This window comes from Vidua chalybeata, chromosome 7 (assembly GCF_026979565.1).
Source record: "Vidua chalybeata isolate OUT-0048 chromosome 7, bVidCha1 merged haplotype, whole genome shotgun sequence".
Taxonomy (NCBI): Eukaryota; Metazoa; Chordata; class Aves; order Passeriformes; family Viduidae; genus Vidua; species Vidua chalybeata.
The window spans coordinates 25035377-25059503 of NC_071536.1; the positions used below are offsets into that span (position 1 = coordinate 25035377).

At 45.6% G+C, this 24127-nt stretch overlaps 1 protein-coding gene across 7 annotated transcripts in view; it reads left to right on the forward strand.

Moving 5' to 3' along the window:
• Positions 1–24127, forward strand: part of BIN1 (bridging integrator 1) — a 92186-nt gene that overhangs the window by 43854 nt on the left and 24205 nt on the right. For 2 of the 7 annotated variants that reach the window (XM_053947635.1, XM_053947637.1), the window contains exons 3-10: positions 5–59; positions 497–591; positions 2395–2490; positions 6355–6462; positions 9103–9195; positions 14349–14434; positions 15767–15842; positions 17895–17977. In XM_053947635.1, coding sequence (XP_053803610.1) covers positions 5–59; positions 497–591; positions 2395–2490; positions 6355–6462; positions 9103–9195; positions 14349–14434; positions 15767–15842; positions 17895–17977 — 692 coding nt within the window. Of the gene's footprint in view, positions 1–4; positions 60–496; positions 592–2394; positions 2491–6354; positions 6463–9102; positions 9196–14348; positions 14435–15766; positions 15843–17894; positions 17978–20732; positions 20784–24127 lie in introns of all 7 variants that reach the window. The other 5 variants (XM_053947636.1, XM_053947639.1, XM_053947633.1 and 2 more) reach the window with 4 other exon arrangements.

Below are 24127 nucleotides of genomic sequence, written 5' to 3' on the forward strand. Positions count from 1 at the left end.
ACAGTCTGAAGGCACGAGGCTGCAGAAGGACCTCCGAACTTACTTGGCTTCTGTCAAAGGTAAGGTCTGCATGAGCAGAGGTCTGTTCCCCTCTACTGCTTTCCTCCACAGTGGGGTTTCTGCAGCCCTGGTGTTTCCCCAGGCATGAGTTCAGGACAGGTCAGCTTTGTCAGGGGGGGAATCTTTCAGAATCCTTTGGGACCAGCTGGGAATGGTGTTGTGCTTTGATGCCAAACACGTGGTGCTGCCTTAGCAGATGGACCTTCACATGTTCTTCTAGGGGAGGAGGAACACAAAGGGCTTGATGCAACTGCACCCTTGGTTCCTTTCTCCCTCTGGTTGCCTTCAATGTCTGTGTCATCAAGGGCAAGACATTTAGTAAGGAAGAGCTCAGCATCTGTTGTAATGCTCCTGTGCCTCCATTCCTCAGGATAAGGGTTAAACTGAGAGGAACACATTTTCTTCTTTGTCTAAACAGTTCCCTCTTCTTTCCTAGCTATGCATGAGGCCTCCAAGAAGCTGACAGAGTGTTTGCAGGAAGTTTATGAGCCAGATTGGCCTGGGAGAGATGACACAAATAAAATAGCAGAGGTAAGACTTTGTCCAGGATGTGGGGATGTCCAGACTTGCTCTGTCAGCAGAGATGTGCCTTGGAATCTGTGTCTGTGTACCACATTTCTTCAGGCATATGACTTTGCAGAAGAATTGGAGAGAAACTCAACACTATGAAGAAAGGAAGGCTGAAAGGATGTGGCCTGTATTTTTTTAGGAGATTGTTGCCAGATGCTTGTACGTTGCACAGAACCATACACTTATGCCCAGAAGCTGTTTGTTCCCCCCAGAGTCGCTAAATGGGGACAGAGGATTCCAAAAGAAACTCAGTAAGGCCAGCTTGGGTGTACTTATGTTCTGTGCAAGAGAAAGGGGCAGATAAAACTATGGCTAAAGCAGTCAGAGCAGCCACTTGTGTAGCTGCAGCAGCCCCTCATGGCAGTACCACCAGCTGCCTTGTTTCAGTTGTTCCCTTGTGTGGCTGAGCCATGTGTCACCCAAACTGCTGGTGTTCTCATGCCTTGGTGAGGTGATGCCTGTGCAGATTGCCCAGGTGTTTTCTGTGGAGCTCAGGCCACAGCCTGTCATTTGGCAGCCTGGATCCCCTTGGCCTGTGCCTGGGGTGGGTCCAGCTGGAGGCAGCACCCACTGCTCTCCTGCTCAGCTGTTCTGCTGAGCAGCAGCTGTGGCAGTTCAGCTCTGTGGATTCATTTGCCATGAGGCTGCAGGACTGGGCTTATCTGCAGCTGTCTGTGCCATTGGAGAAGTGGTGAAGGAGTAGACAGGAGAGCAGGAGGAGGATTCTTTCCTTCTCCTTTCCCCTGCAGAAAATCTCACCTGAAATAACATCTGTATCTTGCCCAGGAATTAATGACTTCAAAGAAGATAATTCAAACAAAATCTGAAGTTTCCAGGTCAATTTTTTCATTAACATGGGAACTTTGCATTAGGAAGTGCTGTTGCAATAATGGAGTTGTATTTCAGTTGGTTTGACTTCACAGTCTCTGGCCTTGTTTTTTCCTGAGCCACTGTGGTGCCTCCTGAGAGACTGACCCTTCAGAAAATTTGAGCCAGAGAGATCAAAGGGGACATGAATCCTGAGAACTAACTGTAGATACCCTTTGGATCTGCAAGAATATTTCCGGCTTTCTACCTTTCCCTTTAATTCCTTGTTTATATTTTGCTTGTGAAAAGACAGGTGAGAGAGAGGAGTTATTCCTGCCAAATAGAAGGCATAAAGTGGGAATTTTTCCTGAATGTTTTAGCCAAACCCCTTTGTTCAAATGGAAAAACAGGAGAGAGGGGTAATTTTCACCTAAACCATGGTGTTGATAGGAAATTACTGTGCCTGAGCTAAGCTCAAGGATAAAGTGGGCACAGCTCAGGGTGCAAGCCTTGTCCTCCATTGGGCTGTGGAGGCAGGTGCTGTGAGGGCTGAAGACTGCTGGTGTAGCTTTCTGTTGTTCATGATTGTCCAGAAAGCTGTATTGTAATAAAAAACAGAAAATGGTGCCTTGTGATGTCAGGTGTCCCTTTTTGTAGCTGCTGGGAGGAGGAGGCAAGACCAGCCTGACAATCACCTTCCATTGTACAGACTTGAGTTTATCGTTGCAGGGGAAAGATAGGGCTTCAAAGGCATTTTGTCCTTGGAGAGGTCACCTGAATTAGCAGCAGCAGGCTTCCTCATTTCTGCCAACATCTCTTATCATTAGTTTTGCAAAGAATTTACTTTTTCTTAAGAGCTCTGAATGCCCAAGATTGTTTGCTGTAGCACTCACAGAGAAAAGCAGAGACGTGGAGCCCTGTGTTCTTAATAGTTAACTCATTACTTTTGTTTTTCAGAACAATGATCTCCTATGGACGGATTTCCATCAGAAGCTGGTGGATCAAGCACTTCTGACCATGGATACATACCTTGGCCAATTTCCAGATATTAAAGTAAGATTCTCTTTGAACTATTTGCTCTACAGAGTCACAGCAGATAAAAGCTCTGGAGATCAATTTCTTATATCCCCATCTGCTTTAGGAGAATGTGTGCTGTGCTTCACCAAGGTCTTCTTTGAAAGCAGTCAAGATCTCTGCCAGCTCTGGCTTAATTGAAAATGTCTTGTTCTATTTTTGGGCTTAAAGTAAGAGTGAAGAATCCAGGGGAAAGATGCTGAAGAGAAAATATAAGTATGAAACAGAAGGATTCATTCATGAAATTCCCTATTGCATCAGAGTGCAGGGGGGCAGTGTCAGCAACAGCTCAGAGGGTCTCAATCTCTCTTTTTGGTCCTTTTGTCTTATAACTTCCTTGTAAGTAGAAAACATTGACAAAGCAGTTAGGGGCAAATGTACTTTATGAGTAGAAGCTGGTGTGGAAGGCAGATTTCTGTGAATCCTTGAGGTCCTGCTATGTGTGTAATCAGCTTTTTTCAGGGAAGGGAGAATGCTGGATAAGTGTCTTTTTGGGAGAGACTGTATCCAGGGGCCTGGGTTTGAATGCTGGCCTGTGACCTTCACTTCCCCCACAGTTATCTCCTCTCTGTTTCAAGGTTATGCAGGAAATGTCTTCACCATATGGGAGCACTGGTAATGATATCACCATATGGGAAGTATCAGCTTGGCTTCTTTCCAGTGAAAGCAGCCCTTTCCCCAACACGTCTCTTAAAACGTTTGTCAATATTTATTGCTTCAGGAGGATTGTGCTGTATCACATGGGGGCAGGTCACAGGCTTGTGAAATGAGCCCTGACCAGCAGTGGCCTTGTCTCCTGGGACTCCTTGTTTTTGCTTCATTTTTCCAGCCTCTTCTGCCCCTGGAAGTCTGGAGTGGGGAAGGGCTGTGGCTTTCCACCCACTGAGGGCTGTAGGGCTGATCTCTCTGGGGTGTGATGCCATGTGCCTCAGGCAGAAATGCAACCTCTGCTGCTTCTTCAGCAGGATGGCTTATTTTGGGCTTGCTGTAGATTTAGACTTTGGCACTGCTTTGGTCCAAATCGCATTTTACCAGTTGTTGAACATTGCTATGTCTGTACAGAAGTATAGCTAGGCCTCACATAAAGAATTAGAGTTCTTGAGATTTGCGGGCTAAAGAAAGCTCCAGTCTTATGTCACTTACAGAATATTTGAGTTGTTTTTTGTTGTTGAGGTATTCATTTTCTGTTTTTTTTTTTTTTTCCCACAAAATGAAATTTTCTGCTTTTCCTGGAATTCTGGCATTAGTCTGGTAGAATAAGTTGATTAATGGAGAGAAGAGGATTTTAATTCCATTGGAAAAAAACCTCTTTTTATTAATGGTCCCGTAATTAAAATGTGTGATGAGTTAGATCATGCACACATTATTTTTTGTTACATTCTAACATGTTCTCAATCCGTCTTTACTTGAGAGGCTGTAAAAATTCCTTTGGATTTTTTTGACTTGAAAAGGGATCCACAGCAGGAATGTGAAAACAGAGCATGCCTTTAAGTAAGGAATTTTTGTGTGTTAAAGAAAATAATTGGATATTCACCCCTGAACAAGGCCTCTCCATCTTCTCTAACTTGAAAAATGGGAATGCAAAAAGTACTTCAAACTTTCTTTGTAGGTCAGTGTCTGTACTTCTTGGGAGTAGGATTCTTCTTGCATAATCTTTGATATTTCTGAGTGAGTTTTGATTGGTTTTGCACAATTTGCAATAATAGTACGGGTCTCTGCAATGAGGCCAGAGAAGATAAACTACAGCCCAACTTCTGAATAGCTGTGGAATTGGGGATTTTCTGTCTTGCATTAAAACTGGTGCTCTACTAGCTGTAAAACCAAACAGCAGTAAAGAAGAGTGTGGAGGGCAAAAGTTTTTTGTGATGGCTTGGGTTTGTTTGTTTGTTTTTTTTTTTTAAGGAGGCTCAAATTAAGATGGATTTGTTGCAAAGTAGTAAAGTCTGCTGGAGTTCAGCTGTTGTATTTGGGTGATGGTGGATACCTGCAGCTGTCCTAGAGTTATACAAGGGAGCCCTGAGCCTCCCAGGACTGGGCTAAATCCTACTGGTGCCATCACTGGCAGTGGTGTGCTCAGTGGTTACTCCAGGAGGGCTCACACCCTGTGGATCTGTACCTTGCAGCATTGCTGTGTACTCCAGTAGAAACATGGGTGTGGGAAAACATAGAGTTTGGGAGCTGCGTAAATATGGAGGAGTGACTTTGTTTGGAAGATGGGTGACATTGAATCAGACTCCCTGGTAGGGTAGCTCAAACACCTGAAGTGGCTGTGTGGCCATGTCAGAGGTGGGGAAAACTCCAGCTGTCTCGACCAGGCTGACCTGGAGGCAAAATGGTATCTCATAAATCCCAGATGGGGCCGTGTTTCCTCTGGTGTGTTTGTAAGATGCATTAACTTGCATGTCAGATTGCTGTGCAGTCCCCTCCAATACCTTGTCTCCTGGCTGGCAGTGTGGAGTTTGGGAGGTGTCTTCTAGTGACCTTGACTGTGGGGTGGCTCAGCTTCTTCGTGATTCCTCTCTTGGAGTGAGCTGAGCATTTAGAGGAGAGTTTGGGTGTGCATGTGGCTGAGATCCTGCAGATCTGCTGTGCCTCACCCGGAGCTGCAGCAGCGTTTGCTGGAAGAGCAGAGGAGCCTGTGTGGGAGATGTGTGAGCTGCTCCAGCTGGTCTGGCAGAGATCAGCCCTGAGCATGGCTTTGCAGCGTATCTGCAGGAGCCTGGCGAGAGGAAACCACAGCTCCCTGCCAAGGCAGGAGAGAAGGGGATTCTGCTTCTGCGAGTAAATCCCAGTGCCGATTCCTCATTCTGCATAATGTCCCTGGGTTTTGTGGTTAATTAGAAATCCTCCTGGCTCTTTGCCATGCCTTTTTACTCTCTTATCCAGCTTGTCTCTGGACTGCTGATTACTGATGCTGGTCCAGGCTCTCTGACCTAGGGGGGAAGTGTTATGGTAAGGCTGGGAAGGTGTGTGCTCCAACCCAGATAGTCTGGGGTGTTTGCAGACAGTGTGGGAGGCAGGGGTTTGAGGGGATGGATAGTTCCTAAAACAGGGAAACACAGTGGGCCAGAGCCTCAACAAAGTGCAATTCTGCTGAGAGAGAAAGCCTTAGGCTCCTCAGTTCAAGAAGGGTAACACAGACCTGTCTGTCCTGGATTCTCAGCTGTGGATTTGTCAGGATTCCATTCCTGAATCTACGTCTGGTGCACAGCTCTGTCCTTGTATTTTTTTGCCTTCAGTGTTGCATGTTGGTGACCCAGTGCTGCAGGTTTTCCCTTGTACTTCCCTTGCTTGAATGCTGGTGACAGCCAGACCTCTGCCTGTGGCTGCAGTCACTACTGCCTGCAGCTTCTGTCACAGGGTCCAAAAGGCTGCCCATGGCCTATCCTGAGCGTGTGGATGAGCGCTTTTGCTGTGCTGGCAGCAGAAATGCCTTCCTTTGTTGAACTTAATCTCTCAGGCTTCCACACAGAATGGTGAGCTGGTTAGTTAGAGACTGGCTGCAGCCCTCAGGAAGCCCTGAAAATAATGAGGGATGTAGGATGCAGGCACATTGTGGGGCTTAGGAAGCAGTGGAGCTCAAGTTCTGAAAACACACGTGTCACCCAGAGGTGGGGCCTGTTGGCTGGATCCCTTCACCTTCCCTTGATGGCTCCTCTCTCCTCCTGAGGTGCTCCCTCTGAAATGGTGCTTGCCACATGTGGCTCCCAGGGCCTCCTCCCTGGGCAGCCTGTATGAACAGAGTGTGGGGTGTTCTGGAAGTTGAGAGGGTTTTTTCCTGGGAGGTTTTGCATTTTTGGCTGCTGGGGAAGATTGGTGTGACTCTTTTCTCTGTCTCTCTAGTCTCGTATCGCAAAGCGAGGAAGGAAGCTTGTGGATTATGACAGTGCCAGACACCACTTTGAAGCCCTGCAAACTGCAAAGAAGAAGGATGAAACCAAAATTGCAAAGGTAAAGCAATCAGGAGGGCATGCAGCCTTCCTTTCTTTTTTGGAGCTCTGCATTTGCCAGCTGAGCAGCTTTTAAGTTCACCTGTACCTCTTCATTGTGTTTTCATAGAATTCATTCATATTGGAAAGGACCTTTAAGATCATTGAGGTCTTGTGAACTGCTGAGGTTTTGCTAGGTATTTGCTTCTCATTTGTTTAGTTTTCCTGGAAGGCAGGATGGCCTCTGTTGGGTTGGTTCAGACCCACCATCATCAATCTGCATGTCTTGGTGGCCAGATGCTTGGGCATGGGTTCATCACATGAACAGGACCAGTAACCTCTGGCAGAAAAGCCTGTGTGCCCCTTGGAGAAGCAAAATCTTGCAGTGCTCCAGAAAAATGTTACAGTTTGTCTGCTTCTTTGTGACTCTGTCCCCATCCTAAAGCAGTGGTAAGAATGTTAGTTTGTTTCAACCAACTTGGTTGTGTTTGTGAAGTTCTCTGATATCCTAGGAGAGGGACCCTTAGGAGTGTGAATTACAAGTACACAGATGGAAATGCACTCTGTTCACACTTGATGAATGTATTCTATTGTCTGTTGGTCGCAATTACTAGATAATAAATATGACTGAAAGCATAAAAATAAGAGTTTTTTCTTGTCAGGTTTCTTTCCTGCCTCTGAATAGCTTGCCCAATATTCAAGTGAAGGATTTTATTTTTAATGATATTTATTTTAATTAAAAATAAAGTTTACCTTTTTTTTAATGTAGCAGAAGAAAGGTAATAGAAATTTTGTTCTAGTGTAGGTGCATGGATTGAATACTGCCCCTAAAATGAGTTATGAATTCCTCTTGTACCCTAAGTGTTTTTGAACCCATGTGCTTCCCTTCACAGGACACTTCTTGACACAACAGAATAGTCCAGGGCTGGGGAGACATCTTTTATTCTCTTCATGGTAAATTGTGACTCTTCAGGGTAGAAGAAGTACAGGAAAGAAAGACCCTGGATATGTATCTTTTAACCAGGCTGACAAGAGATGTCATTCTTTGCTTAGGGTTTTTTCTGGTAGGGGAGAATATGAGTTATGTAAGAGATGCTGGTGTTTTTCCTGCATAGAAAAAATTAAGATGCATTTCTACCCCAAGTGAAAATATGTGTGTTTAGTGGCTACATGCTTTTATTGTTAAGCTACAAGTCATCAGTCATCTACAGTGCACTGTGATTAACCTTGACAGACAAAAGGGGAGAGAGATTGATGGCCCAAGTGTCATTGCATCACTTGTGTGGCAAAGCAAGTCTTGATTCTGTATGCAAGGCATGCGGCCCAGCTGGTTGTGCCTTCAGTTCAAAGCAGTAATTCATTGTGTTTGGGGTAGGAGCAGAATTTCCCTGGGGCATGTTATTTTATTGGTGCATGCCAGTGGGATCTTCACTGCAGTGGAAATGGTTTTTGTAGGAACTGATCTACTCAGGTTGGTACCTGGTGCTCTGCAGCAGAGGTTGGCTGCCTTTATCACCGCTGCACTCACTGTTGCCCCAAATGTTCAGCTAAGATGATTTAACAGGTATGGAAAAAAGTGCAGTTTGAAGAGCGAAATGTTGAGAGTTAGGAGTTGGTGCTCTAGTCATGATTTAGCCTGTGAAAGAGTCTCTGAGTACCTGATCAAACTGTTCTTGTTAGCCATAGTGTGCACTGGATCAGATTATTCCACCCTCTGTAATTTAGGCCATAAGCTCACATGCAGGATAATACGTGACACATTGCACTGTCCTGATCCTGCAAAGATGGGAGCAGCAAGTCCCAGGGAATTATGTATGCATGGCCTTCCCAAGTGGGCAGTTCTCACTGCCCAGCCTGGGATCTGGCATTTGCAGTCACTCAGCTCTGCAGGGCTGTGGGCAGCAGCCAGGGCTCAGCAGGCACTCAGTTGCTGGAGGTAGTTCACCTCTCTGTTTCTGTGCCTGGAGTTTTGCTCCTGTGACCTTTGAAGTAAGGTTGTTCCAGTGTAAGTTACTTTGGAATGTGATGACAGACCCCTAGGAAAGAGAAATCATGTTTCTGACACAGGATATAAGTGGGAACTGACTCGATTAAGGTTTCATGGTATAGTAACAGAAACAGCAGTGCAAATACTTCTTGGCACTAAATGGTCTCTTTTATTCTTCTCTAATATATGGATGTTCTTTTCCCACCCAAGATCCCTGCCCCTTATTGCTAAACTTACATCCTGCTATTAAAAGAAATCACTGTGGACTTTCAGCTGTTGCATGCAAATAATTATGGTGGTTAATTAATCCTGATCTCTCTTTAAGGAGCTCCAACTTCACAGGCATGCCTTGGAGTAGGGCTGTCTGTGTGCTAGGTCACTAACAACTGTATCTGTTGCTCTTACAGCTGCCTGGCTGGTCTGCAGTATCCAGCCCACATGGGAACATTAATTACTGCTAAACTTGGCATGCTTCAAAGGATTCATAACTGATCAGTCCCAGGATGTTTGTTTTTTTTCTCTCGCCTTGGTGATACTGGTTTGGCCCAGCCTCTAAATACACTCTCTGTTGTGATTTTAATTTTTTTATCCTAAAAGGTATATGTTTGTGTCTCTCTTGTTCTCTGTTTATTTGTTTTTCTTTTTTTTCCCACTCAAACATGCTCCCTCCCCCAGCCTGTTTCGCTGCTTGAGAAAGCTGCGCCTCAGTGGTGTCAAGGGAAGCTACAAGCTCACCTCGTTGCACAAACTAATCTGCTCCGAAATCAGGTGACTGCTGATCTACCTGGCTCTAACCCTGCATGCGCTATTTTGGGCTCTAGATTGTACCATGCCAGTAATCTCTAGGCAACGTTCACTCTAGTCCTGTCTGATAAGTGTGTCCTTGACACACCTTAGCCACAGTGGGCACATGGAAGTTGCTGACCAGTGAATGAATCTGTGCCTGCCCGATTGATTTCTAGTCAGGTGTGTTAATACTGGACAGTTGTTTTCTCCCCATGTAATGAAATGTGGATGAAGAAAGGCTGTGGAATAACTTGGAGGCAGAGGGTGATGTAGTACACAGTTCATCCAATTACTGCTTCCATTTTGCTCTAAGAGAAGCAGTCCATTTTTATTGTTGCTGTTTCAAAAAAAAAAAAGATAAAAAGGAAATGCTGAAAAATTGGCCTATGGATTCAGGTCATTGAGTAAAGTCACAAAAAAAAACCAAAACATTGTGATTTCTGTGGCTGCTGAGTTAGCTTGCAGCATTCTCCTGTGATATTCCCAAATGAACACTGTCCTGGCTGTTGTGGTTTAAAAGAGCCATTTTTAGATAAAATTTTGATCTGCACAGGAGAAGAGATGGGCCTAGATCAGGCAGTTTGTACCCTGTGTGACATATTTGACCAGGCTAAGATCAAGGTGGTGTCATCTGGCAGAACTTAGGTTATAGCATCTTGAGAGACATGAGCAGCTCAGAGGAACTTCAGGGAATAAAAACTTCAATCCTACTTGCATAGAAGTGTGACTTTTTTTCTGATGAAATCTTGATCAGTGTTTCTGTTGGAACACCTTAAGGGATAAGAGGGAGTTGTCAGAAGACAGTGAGAAGAAAATGCTTTCAGTGAGCAAGGGATAATAAATCCTTACCCAGACTGGGAAAGCACCAGTCACCTGCTCAGAAGTTCCTGGTGAGCTCATCTGTTCTCATTCAAATGCTCCCATGTCTTTGCATTCCTTGTCCAGGGAATGAATTGCAGTTTAGAAATGCCTCTCACCTTATGAAGGCCCTGGGTTTTTCCCAGTCACTTTATGACTTTGGATCAGGTAAAAGACTCAGTAAAAGTATCACATCAGTAAATCTTGGGGAAAGAACAGCTGTTAGCAGCCCTGGTTAAGATGCTGAGCAAAGGGAGGAAATTCATTCTTGATTGAAAGGAGAAGGACACATGGCAGGCTGCCGGGGGCTTTTCCTGTGCCTCTAGTGACCCTGCTGAGAACTACCTGCACAGTTGTGGTTCTTGACTGGTCTGTTTGACTGGTGGTTTTCCTGGAGGACTACAAAACACGTATGGGAAGTTTCTCAAGTCACAAATAAATATATAAATCTATCAGCTCTTGGACATTTTTCCTCTTCTCAGACTTGGCTGTGGTGACTGCTATAATAGCAGCATGCACAGGCTGCCCAGAGAGGCAGTACCTATGAGTGTCCCCTCATCCATTGCCCGTGGATCTTAGACAGGATACCAAGAGTCACTCCATAATTTCACTGTACTGGGTCACTTTGCTCAGCATGTGCAAGGGACTGTGTAATCTTTCCACCCACTGTGGTGCGGGGGCATTAATCTCCCAGTACATGCCATTAATATATTTGGTGACCACAGATATTTTCAAAACACTCCCTTTTATTTAAATAATGCTATTGCTGACCCTAATTTTTTGTTTCTGTTTGTGTTAAGTATTTGGGTTCTTTTTCTTTGCTTTTTTCTTTATTTTAATTTTACTTTTGGTTGGAGACTAACAAAAAAAAAAAAAAAACCCTAACAAAGAACATTAGTTGTATTCTGAACCAGTAGGTTTTCCAGCTTGCTTTCACAAACATTAGTAGGTAGACAAAAAAAGGCTGCAGTATTTACATTTGTGTGATTTCAAGACTGAAGGTGTTCATGACAGCCCTAAATCTCATTAACCTCTTGATAAAACTGGGAGGGCTGATGTCACTGGATTTATTGAGAAGCTTAGAATGTTAAGCCTAAAAAAAGTCTCCTTTTACCAGCAGCTGTGTTGCTATCTCTTCTTGCCTGATACTTTTACAGCCTCCATGCAAAAATGGGGTCAGTGAGATCTGGTGTTTCTATTGTAAAGCAAAGTCCTTCCCTCCAGTGTGCAAGCTTCTGGCTCTTTAGGCTTTTAGCAGATAAAAACAAAAACGACACAGTGGGGATTTTTTGTGAAGTCTGCTGTGGGAGTTGCTATTGCACACTCCTAGTTAGAAATGTCAGTGACCGTGCTTTTTGAAACAAAGAGGAAAATGGCTTAGAGCAGCAAATTCTTGCCTTTTGACTAAGCTCTGCTGACATGTTTAATGCAGACTAAAAAGCAATGTCCTTGGTGCTGCAGTGATAACAGAACAATATCTCTGTCTGTAGGAAAAAGTCAGCAAGTTGAGTCCTTCTGAGAGGCAGGTCTGGTTGGGACTGGTGGGACTTGGGCCTGGAGAGAGTTTTCCTGCTCTCTTCCTTATCCCTGCCTCTTGGATATCTAAGCTATTTACTGAGCAGTGCCTAATTACCACAGTTCACAACATAGTCTTTGAAGTGATATGATCACCAGACTGCCTGAAAGCACCAGGCTGGACATAACCAGACACTCAGGAGGGCTGGGATGTGTCGTAGTAGCAGAAACAGAGTGGACAAATTGTCCCCTGCCACAACTGAACTGGTTGTGCTTGGCACTGTGAGCTTTGGCTAGGTGGGAGCTCAGGAAAGTATTTGTTGTCCATCTCCTGTTCAAACCTTCCCCTTTTCAGGCAGGGAGAGGAGAGAAAGATTTTCTGAGATCCAATATCATGGGTGTGGGCATTAAGTCCTTCTGCCTCAGTTTCCCCTCAGAGTGGCAAGGATGGCAGCTGAAACAGAAAGTGCACAGATGTGGCAGTGGGCTCTGCCCTGGAACCTGTCTCTGCCTGTCCCCACCTCACTCCCTGAGCTGGCTTTTTCTCTAGAAGGGCTTGTGACCAGGCTGATGTCTGGCTTTAGCTCTGGCTGGAAGCAGTCAGGGCTATCAAGTGCCAGGATTCTGGCTTCCAAGCAAAATAAATCCCACTTGTGAGAAGGTCCCTGGGCAGACTAAGGACTGAAGAATTATTTCAATGCTCTGCCTGGGGATGAGAGCACTAGCTGAGCCACAGGCCCTGCTGGATGGATCCCTGATTCCTACAACTACTTTAGAGTGAACGTTGCCTGTTATTGGCTTTGCTGTTGCCTTAGGATGTAACAATATTCATGCATTGCTTTCTAGGTTCTTTGACCTTATAAACAAGTAAATGAGAGAGGGAAAAAATGTTAATGATATTCACCACATCTGAAAAGCTAACAGCATTCAATGATGCCTCATCTCCCAGCTTTCACATTTCCTGGGTTGATTCTGGTTCCAGTATAGTTCAGAAGTTAGAATAAGATAAAGCCAAAGGGTGGACTTTTTTTTTTCCCCTTTCACTCCCTTTAAAATGGTTGCATTAGAAACATTCACTCATAAAGGTGTTTTAAGGCAGAATGAGTCTCTATGAGGATTGTCTTTCATTCAGCATAAACTGTGTCTCTGTTTAAAAGACTTTTTGTTTGTTTTGTGCAAACCCTCTTGAAATGTTGAGTTTTTCAGTGAGTATAGCAGCGAAACAGGGGTTTCTGGGTGGAAGCATCATGACCCCTTCTCCCCTTGCCTATTCCTCACCAGGACTTCTTAATTTCTGAATTAACCTCCCAGATGTGTCGTTGTATGGAGGAATCTTTTTCCCCTGGTCTTGAGTACAGAGCCTTACCCTTGCCTCTGGTAGCAATGAGCAATCCTTTGACAGGTGAAGTTAGCTGGAAAGTAGGAGCTCCTGTGGTTTGCTCTTGAGTCAGGAGAGAAATGGAGAGTGAAAGAATCCTACCCTATATAATGGAGAGTGATTCCTTTGAAGAACAAGATTCAGAACTGCAAAATATTTTTAAGCCCTTTCTCCCATCATTCCTGTCACTATATAACTGTCACTAAGGAGGAGTAAGCTGGATTTCTTTAATAAAGCTGACACAAAGAAGATCAAATTTGATTTCATAGAAGGTGCAGGAATATGACTGCAGGCTGGTAGGGAGATCCAGCTTCCACAGCTTGTGGCCTCTTTGCAGAGGCCTGTGGTGTTGTGAAATTCCTGCTGTTGTCACAAATATAGACACTTGTGCTGACCTTCCAAATTGCTCATGCAGGGTTTTTTTTTTCCATTCTACATCCTACTGCATGGCAGAATGCTGTGCTGCTGTAGATTACAAGATAGAAACATTTTAATTAGAAAACTTTAAGTCAGGGCACTGAAAAGAGAAAGAGGCAACCTAGGACAGATGTAGGAAAGGGCATGTGCTTGTTGCTGGTTTCTGCTGTCAGCAACAGAAACCAGGAGCATCCTTTTTGTCACTGAAACCTGACAGAATTGTCCTTCAGTGTTGGGATCTCTGTGTCTAGGTCCAATGAACAGATCAAATTTAAACTCTCATCTGGGAGAAGGAGTTCCATTCTGGAGTTGGGGCCGACAGGCAGTCAGGGATTGCGCTTGTGTGAGACCACAGAAACCAAGACGTGCTGCTGAAGCCCTGCAGCCTGGCCTCCCTCTGGCACAACTCATGCTTTGCATACCCTTCCTTGCTTCTCCAGTCAGCTTTGTGGGAGAACCATATCAGCCAAGGATGCAGACCTCCTCTCTTCCTCATGGGAGACGGGGCTTTGGCATGACCTTACCTCAGCAGAGAGTTCCCGAGAGGGAGGATTCTTCTCTAACACCATCTGGGATGGATTTCAACTCTTTCTGAGATCTGGCAAGGGACAGAGATCCCTATTACCTTCATCTTTACCCAAGTTGGAGGCTGAACTGCCTGACCAACTCCATTCAGTTTTTGAAGCCAGGGAAACTTAAAGAACTTGAAAAACATTAGTGGTTGTTTGAATTACTTGTGAGTGTATAAATGGGAAAATCCATTGAGAGAACCTGAGAGGAACACCTTCAAACTAAAGGGTCACCTATGGTGCAACCCTGGTTCCTGGGAGACTCATTTGGGATGCTGGTTACTTCATGCCAGAATTTTGCCTGGTCTCCCAAAGAAGTCGGAAGAGTCACAGTTGTTCCAGCCCTGCAGGGTACTTGTCTGTGCTGGAGCTGACAATCTGCCTTCTCTGTTGCTAAGGCTGAAGAGGAGTTAGTAAAGGCTCAGAAGGTGTTTGAAGAGATGAATGTTGATCTGCAGGAGGAACTGCCTTCACTATGGAATAGGTGAGTGCTGGAAATTTTCCCAAGGGCTGGTTAGAAGGAAATTAATATCCAAGCTCTTGGATCACAATTCTTCTTATCTTAGACTGTGTGTCTGCTCTTTTTTTTTTTTCTGGATATCTCTGTCTGCCCTAGGATTCCCCCCAGCCACAGGTTCACTCTTATGCTTTACTTCATGATTTTCCTGAAAAACAAGATTTTACCACAAAGAGAAACTGTATTTCTCTGCTTTGTCTGCTTAATCCCTTTGCCCCACCAACTCTGCTCAACTTTCTTGAAAGACTTTAGAGACCATGGGTTTGCCATACCAGTGATTGTGGTGATGAAAAGGGAGGTGAAACAAAGACCAATATTTAGCTTGGGGGATGAACTGTAGGGCAGCAGAAGCTGATTTATGGGGACACCACAGTGGAAAACTGGCAAAATCTTCCTAGCAGTGTCCCAGTTTCTTATTTTTAAATGTGGTGGTCATTTCCAGGTTGACAGTGCTGGTCTGTGGGGATTGAGAAAGTGGGCAGCAGCGGGGTGGGAAAGCAAAGTGCTGATGTCTGCCTTCACTCCCCTTTCCAACAGCCTGAGTCAGGGCTCTTTGCTCACAGCAGCCTGCAGGCCTGGCTGGGGAAGGAGCTGGGGGGGACAGAGCCATCTGGGTGGTTCCCTGTGCAGAGCCCTGGTGCTGCTGCCCTTGGACAGCCTCTCCCTCCTCTGTTGCCCCTTCGGCTGGGTGCTGGTAGAGCATTCTCTGTTGGCAGCTGGTTACAGGCAGCTGCTGGCATTTTGAAGCGCCACAGGTTTTTCACAGGCTCCTGCTTTCCAGCTGATCCTTCTGCTTCCCTGTTGCTCTCTGTACTGTCCTTTGCTTTCTTACTCTTTCTGCCATGAAGCAAACAGTTCATGCTTTTTTTGATTCCCTGGTGCTAAGGGACTTCTGGATGAATTAGTATCTGTCCCCCTGCTAATTCTCCCAACTCTGTCTGCATCACAGCCTCTATCCTTTTTTTTTTTCCCCATCTTCCTACTGCTGGTGCTTCTCCCCTCCCCCCACCTTCTTTTGTATTTTTTATTTCTTTTCCTCCCCACCCTATACCTCCCTCTCCCTTTACCCAGCATAAATTCAGATCCTGTCCTGCTCGGTCACTTCTTTCCTCTGGACTTGTCTGGCCTTTGCTCATTGTTCCATTTCCTTGCAGCCCTCTCTTCTCACATGTACCATATCTGACAGAGTTGAGTTTGCCTGGGAATGGTGGGTGGGAGATAGCAGAAAGGGCAGGACTGAAAGATTTTGAGAGAGCACTGTGTCCATTAAGTTCTTCTGTCTTGTTTTTCATTTGGCAGTCGTGTTGGTTTCTATGTCAACACATTCCAGAGTATAGCTGGCCTAGAAGAGAACTTCCATAAAGAAATGAGCAAGGTAAGGCAACCAACAGCTTATCCTACTTACTGTCTCTTCACTGTTAATAAAAGAAAAACAAAACCCAAGATCCAGCAAACAAACAAAACTCAAACAAAACCAAAGAAAAAACAAACAAAAAAACCCAAACCAATCGAAAACCCCCCAAAACCTCAAGCTGAAAAACAGGTGTAGAAAATGTCCCTATGTTGGAGCATAATATAAACCCTTAGCTGTTTTCTGAGCCACCTGGGACAAAGGCAGTCTGACATAGTAATGTAAAGGGATGGAGCACAGGGAAGAGACCACAGGGCTATGGGCAGCAGTGGGGACTTCATGTCTCTTGACAGCACTCATTTCCAGATCCACAGAGGAAAGGGAAGCCACTCTTAGACCTATCTCTTGCTGCCATTTTTAGTTCATCTGTATTATGAATCTGTGACCTATAACCTGGTCAGGCTAAGCATGTTTTCCTCCCCCTCTGCTGCCTGGCAGCCAGTTGCTGTGTACCCTCATTGTACCCAGGTGTGGGGTTAAAACCAACAGGGAGTCTGCAAGTCATCTGAAGGCTGAGACATGCCTCACTCCTGTCCCTCAAAAAGGCTCTCCCCCACAGTACCTCTGTGCTTCGGCTTCTTTCCTGCCCTGTGACCCAAAAGAAGGCATTTAAGTACTTAGCGTGGGCTTTGTATGGGCTACCAGTGTGCCTTGAGTTGGGAATCACAACAGAAAGCAGTGTTGGCAAGCCAGATCCTGGTGCTGTGTGGCAGCACCCACAGGAGACCTCAGCACCAGTCTGTGGGAAAGGCCCCCATTGCCACTGTCATTTACAAATATGTTCTTATTCTTTCGGTTAGGAGCTAGAGAAATCCTGAATTCCTTAGGTCTGTATGCTGCTTGAAAAAGTAAATGTAGCACTAATCCTGAGGTGGGACTGAGAGCCCAGCTGAAAAACCCTTATATTCCCTCTGCTCCCTAATATCATCCTGACAACAAAACAGCCACTAAGCAACAGGAAACATTATAGTCCTTCAACTCCCAGCAGTCAGGGGCCCTCTGCCGTGGTGTAACACATCAGTTTTGAACCCTGCTGACATTTTATGGGGTATTTTCCAGTCAATAGCCTGCTCTTCTCCATTGAGGGATGAGCTAAGTGTTAAGAATAGGAGGATTGTTATAATTACTAGTTTGTTGCTGCTAACTTACATTCGACAAAACATGGGAAAGATGCTTGTTAGACAGGAATTCTCTTGTATGATTTTTCTTGTCAGGATATTTTCTTTCTTGAGAAATTTTGTATGAGGGCAGGGCTTTTGCTTTGTTCCATAAGAACCATCTGTTTCTTATTACTGCTACAGCACCCAGTTAATTGCTGGTGTTGCCTGCACAGTGCCTCCAACCTTGACTCCATGGGATCCCTCCTCCTAGCAGTGATAAATCCGGTGTCTTGTCTTGTTCGTGGATTGGCAGTTTCGGAGTAGGAGTGTCTGGAGTTACTGTTGCAGCCTTCAGTGCCAGGGAGAGTTTAACCCCTGGTGTTGCATTTCTGCAAAGACATCCAGGTTCTGCCCAAGCCTAGATAGCCCAGGCAGCTGGTGAAATTAAGGGTTGTTCACCTGAAGGCCAGCTGCCTTTGGCTCCACAGTGGAAATGGCCATGTCCCAAGCTTTGGTGAGCAGGCCTGAGAAACAGCTTTTGGCTACAAATCCTGAGTGAAGCTCCAGCTGAAGCATACAGATCTTAGGTAAACAATCAGCCTGCTTCTGCAGTGGTACCTGGCAGCACACTGGTGGGCCCAGGTGATAGGGAAGCAAAGAGGATGATCTGTAAGGAAGACAGAGCATTCCCAGAAATGCCAGCAGCTCTTTGACAGCTCAAGTGCTGTAGCACTGCATAGCCCACAGAGAAGTGGAAACAGATTTAGAGTTGTCCTTTCTTGGGATAGCTGAGGAACTGTGAATGTCCTGCCACAAGCTTGTGTTTGGTCAGTCTGTGCAGGCCAGCCCCGGCTCTCTTCTGCCATCCAAGCTTCTTTCTCATACTTTTTCTGTCTTTTGTTTTTGTATTTTGCAGTTGAACCAAAATCTTCATGATGTCCTGCTGGGTCTAGACAAGCAGTACTCAGGCAACGCCTTCCCTGTTAAAGCACAGCCCAGGTCAGTAACTGTGGGTAGTGTCTTTCCCTCAGCAGGGGAGGTGGGACAGGGATATCTCTACCTGCCCAGGGGTATTGAAACCTCCAAGCTGTCAGTTGCAAGTGATTTGCCCACCTGCCATGCCCTCCTGAGGCTTCCTAGAGCCATGCCCAAGATTACACTTGGCACTGCATGATGTAATCCAATACCTCTTACCTTTCTAGGATAGCATCTGGAGGCCTATACGTTCACTAGGTCCTGATATTTAGGCAACTGACTCTCAGCTCTGCTTTTAAAATCTAATTCCAGCTACTGAGCTGCCCTTCTTTCTGGGTCCAGTTGCCCAGTCCTGTTCTTTCCCTCAGAAGCTCCCACCATGTACCTGCAGTTTGTCAGCTTGAGCACCAAGAGCCCATTTCCCCAGCCCCTTCTTTGGCCCTCCAAACTTGGAATCACCATTCTGCCAAAGCCTTATGCCCATCCTGTTTACCCAGCTGCAGTGAGTTTCTCCTTCCTGTGTGTTGTGGAAGTAGCTGCAGCATCACTAATACGAGGCTTCCTGAACTCAGAGCACTTCCAGTCCGTGTGTGTGCAAGGAGTGAGTGTCCTCTGGGCCTTCAGTTTTCTTTGCTCAGCTGGGTCCTGTCCTGTATGTGTAAGTGCAACTCTGCACATTCCCTAGCACTGAGAAGGGAGGGAGGGGTTGGGCTCTGGATTAGGCTGACTGGCTCCCATCCAAGTGCATGAGTGATGAAATAGTGTTGGGCTCTGGCTTCCAGCTGCTGCTAATCCCACATGCTGGGTGAGCAGGAGCACAGCCCAGGTCCTCAACTGGTGTGTTGATGGAGGGATGTGGTGAAGTCAGCATGAAGTAAGGGCAGGCTGTGGTCTGAGTGCATTGGTTTAGAAGGAGTAGATCAGCTGTTGAGACCTCTGTGCTCCCTTGTGTCTCCTCCCAGTTTAACCTGTTGCAGTCATGCATAGATGACTTCCATGTCTTCTCCCAGCAATTCTTCCAGTGTGGTGTTTGCCAACTCTAAAAAGAGAGGAGGTTTGAGTTGAATTTTGGCCCCTGAATTCTGGATTGCTAACAGCAGATTTGAGTAATGTGAGTTGGAATGCTACTTTTGAAAATGATGTCTTCTTCCCAAGTTACCATGTGGTGTCTGTTGGTCATCACAACCCAACCAGACTGAAGCCTTGTGAGTTGGTTGTGGTGCCCATCCTCTTGCTGCCATGGGCTTTGTTGTCTCTGTTAGCAGCATCCTCCAGGAGCCTTGGAGGAGGATGAGGTAACAGGACCAGTGAAGGCTGTAGCTATTGCTTTGCCCAGCTTCTTTTTCCTCCTTTCTCTCTTCCTTGAGGAACTGATTGTAGGCAGTAGTAGCAACCTGGCCCAGAGATGTTCCTGCTGTGTGGCAGAAGATTTCTGGCCTTAAAGAGCTTTCAATGAACAAATTACCTGTTTTCCTGGTTTTACAATTCCTGCCCCATCTCTGTACAATTTCTGCCCCCCCACCCCCACACTGATAGCTTCCTCTGGGGCTGTAATTGTCTCAGCTGCAGTTCTGTGCCCTTTGGCTGGCTAGGAGACCACGTGGCCCTAAAACCCAAAGCTGAGTGCATGTACAGTGGTCCCTGTGTGGGCAGCAGTCTGGGTGCTGCTGCTTCATCACCTGCATCTCACCTTCATCTCACCTGAGGTGCCAGACCTGTCCCAGAGTGAATCTCTTCCTCCTGAGCACAGTGGAGCAGGGTGTTGTAGGAGGATACAGCAAAGATTTGCTGGGGTGGTTCTGCAGTGACCAGGAAATGCTGTGAGGCACTTCTGTGTCTGCCTCACATCTGGCCTCTCATTGTGGTGCGGGGCTGAGATGAGAGTGTGCAGGAGGAAATAACCCTCACTCCTCTGATTGTGATCTCACTCATCTGTTGTGGTCTGCAGTAGGAGCAGATGCTTCCCTGACCCTTTTCTACTGGGAAGGGGATTGGAGATTGATACAATGGCAGGAAATAAATGAGGAGGTGTGAGAAGAGAGGCAGTTATCTGTGCACATCATTATGGCATTCATGTGAGGCCCTACAGAAATACTACTGTGGCTGATATATCTGCAGCTGGCAGTGTAGCACAGTAGCTGGTGTATTTCTGGGAACCTCAGATGAATATTTGGGATTCGCTTCTGAAAGAGTTCGAACTCTGAAAAGCCTCTGAGTTCAGGGCTCAAATGCTTAAAAGACTGAGGAGATCTGTGGGATTATCCTGGTATGATTGGGCAAACTAGAAAAAGATGTGATAGGAAAGCTGCTGAGTTGGTTCCATGTATAAGACTGCACAGACTACATAAGAAAAGAAGAATGCGGAGCTTGTTTCTTTTGCAGCAATATTCACAGGGGAGAGTGAGGAGCTGTGAAAGGACATTAACAGTACTCTGGTGGTCTGTACAGTTTCCTTTTCTTTCTTCTCCATTTGCACCCTGGCTCCATATTCCAAAGTGCAGGGAACATTCTAGTTTGCTTATATGTGTATATATATATATGTATATCTTTGACAGGCATAAAGAACCTTCTTCTACTTTCTCCAAACCAGACCATAGCTTTCTAGTAATGAGGGGAAGTGTGTTTGTGTGTGTGTGAGAGAGGGAGAAGAGATCCTGTCATCTTAATTACAGCAAGTTTTGTGGCACCAACTAAATGGGTACTTGGAAGCTTAACTTTTCCTCCCTGGTTTGACTGTGCCATCCTGTAACTGAAATGATTTGCGTGCCATCCTCAACAGAAAGAAAACTAAACTGTTCGCCAGGCTGAGGAAAAAGATGAGCAGGTACCGGTATGGAGAGCAGCATTTCGATACATGTTTCATTTAGTTCCTAAAACTGGAGAGGCTGTTGCTGGACTCTAACAGCCTGGCACGTGTTAACCCTGTGGTGGGAGAGGGGTCCTTTGCATGATATGATGTGTTTGTGGCCTGCTGGGTCCTGCTGAGATCTCTCTGTGTCTGGATAATCCCATTAACTGCTTGTTTGCCTGGTTTGAATCCTTGCTTCTTTTCCTATCTAAGAAGGCAGTGTGAAAACTCAGGCATTGTCTGTCCAGTTGTTTTTGTGTGATGGAAGATGCAGTGCTGGGTTTTCCATGGGAAGTATAATCTATTTTGGTGTTTTAACAGCTTCTAGTTTTACCTAGTGGGTTTGTCCTTTTGAACAGATCTGAAATGCTGCATTCTCATCCCATGCCTAGCCAGGGAGGACCAGTAGGCAGGTCTTTCACACTCAGAAGTCCTATCCTATCTACCTGTTGCAACTGGGAGAATGATGAGGTGGAAGAAAGATACTTCCAGCTTTGCTCCTTACTTGCTCTGTTGTTGAGGATCCTCACTATCTTGCTCTGTCCATTTAAAATTTTGGGCAGGATTGGAGGAAAAGGAAGCCTTTTGGCTTGTATAAAGACTAATGTCTGCATCTTGCTTTCAAAACAGTGATGGCATTGATTAACTGGATTGCTACAATGCCTGGAGTTACCATAGGTCAAGGACTCTGACAAGAACATGCTCTGGAGCAAAGTAGGAACTGCTGCATATTGGCATGGGAAATTCCTCTGATTTTTTTCTTACTTTTTGTGTTGGTACTTCCTCCATAGGATCCTTACAGGGAGAAAAAAAAATTATTATCATCAAGATGGTGTCCTGCCAGCAATAAAAGAAAGTGCTGGTGGATTGGGATCCTTGTTTTTCCTGATCTGGTTTCCCACTGACTCTAGGGCAAGTCATGCAGCTCTTCTCTTTGTGTCTGCTGTGCATACTTTGTAAAGTGGGAAGTTGGAGAGTGAAGAGTGGTAATTTCACAAGGAAGCTGATGGGCAAACTTAGATATTTATATCTTCAAATGCAAGTAGTAAAGCACTATATTGTGTTGGTACTATTCTGAGGTTTCCTACTGTAGGAAAAAGAGGATTCACTGGAGTACTTCTCTGGATGTCTGTCTCTGGTCTTGGTTGGACTGGTGTTGTATCTGTACCAGACAGGAGGTTTAAGATTTCCAGTCACTGAGAGTGGATGGATTATACAACAGAAGGAACTAGTAAATCTCCCCCTGATGAGTTCTACTCACAATGGGCTCCTGCTCTGCCGTGGTAAAGTCTAACTGCCCCAGTAGTTAAGGTGCCTCACCTGGGCTCTGCTGGGGGTTTCTGCTGTCAGAGCAGCTGCTGGGATCACAGAGAAATGTGCAGTCCCTAGTGCAGGGAAGGAGGATCTGGAACTCGGTCAGTCTTTGATCTGCAGCAAGAATGTACATTTGTGCCACCATATGTTTGGGTATGTAGGTTCTTTTTTCCTTCTTTCTCCAACCAGCTCCTTTTATTTTTTTTTAGTTCTAAATAATTCTCCAGTATGCTCTGGTGGTAAAAAATTAATTACCTTTGGCTAAAAAGCCCAGTGTGAGCCTTAACTGAGATGCCAACCTTTTTTTTCTTTTTTAACTTGAGAACTTGACAGGACATGACTGATCTGTTTTTACCATATTGGAAAGTAGGTTTATCCTCTGATGTAGGATTGTTACAAGTGCAAGGGAAACTCATCTGCAGATGTTACTCTACCCTTCCAGAACAAATGAGGCAGCACCATGGGAGCTCAGTAGCACTAAAAGAGGCTGGGGGATTTTGACTTTCCCTTCAGCTGTATTAGACCCAGCTCTCTTTCCAGCTCTCTGTTTGCAGAAGAAAGTTGACACCCCTTTCCTTTCGTTGCCCGATATTCCTGGAATTGGCATCACTTCCCATTTGCTCATGGGAAGGAAAAAGACAGAGCAGTGACCTTCTTGTTTTGGCTTGCTTTTACTGTGGTGCTCGTGTTTGGTCAGTAGGTAGTCCCCACACTCTTGCTTTTTCCTGTGTTTCCTGGAGCAAGTAGTTATCTGGAGACCAGACTTTGCTCTGTGTGGGCAGTGTGTGCTCCCTGGGGACGTGTGAAGGACAGAGGATCCTGGTGACCATCTCACTTGATGCTGGTTGCACTGGCTAAATTCAGCAAAGTTGCAAAGCAACAAGTGCAGGAATGAAGGTGCTGCTGAGGGGCTGAAAAAGGCTCAGCCAAAATTAGCACTGGCATTTTCCTAGGGGGACTGGCCAGCACATCAAACAAGCTGTAAATAGTAGTGACTTAATGAAGGCTTTAGTGTTGGGCCCTCACAGCCCAATGCTTCCCCTCATCCTACAGGGGCTGACTCACATGGGAGTCTTTTACCAATATATCTCCAAATTAAGTCACTGCCAGGCACTGGAAATAAGTCACTGCAAAACTGTTCCATGGCCTTTAGAAAATAACCCTGAACTCCTTTCTCACTGGGAGAACTGGCCTTTTAAAGTCCCTAGAAGGAAAAGTCTACCCTTGTCTTGGGAGGCCAGCTGATAGGCAGTAGTCCCAGTATTCCCAGTGTAGTCTGGGCATTTGGGAAGTCGTGGCACTCTAGATGTAGATCACTGTGTTCCCCATTTTCTCCAAAGTGCTTTCAACTCCAAGGGAGGTAACATGTACTTGTTTTTCCCTCAACTCTGGCATTAGAGGATGTTCTTTGATGTTTCCTGGTGACTCCTGTTTAGATCAGGACTTTACCTTCACCCTCCAACAATTACTGCTTTCAATCTGTAGCACAATTTCATAAATTTCTTTACAGACCCCAGGTATTGAAGTGATTTCTGAGAACTTCTGAGGAAGGACACTGCTCAATCAGACTTAAGAGCTGCAGGGGTTGGCATACATGTTCTTTAGTCTCTCCTCCTCTCTTTTCCTTCTTCATGTCCCTCTTTCTCCCTTGGTGTGTGTGCCCCTGGTTGAGAGCTGCTGGCAGAGAATGTCATTGGTTTTGTTGCATCATGTTGGTGTGCTGCTGGCATCAGTGTCATCAGAAGTATCCAACCTGCATGTGGACCTGAGAAAAAGTGCTTTGTGGGGAAATGTGTGTGTGGGGTGTGGATATGGGGGGAGAAAGTTGGGGGAATGGGTGAGGGCAAACTGAATGAAGAGGGAATGGGATGGGGAGCTTGAAAGCTGGAATGCTGAGCAGGGTGAGATGCTTGCTTGTGAGAGGAGTTTGTTGAAATGCCTTGCTATCCCTTCTTCCTCTTGCTATCCCCCACTTGCAAACAAATGTTTAGGAATGAGGCCATCATGCATGT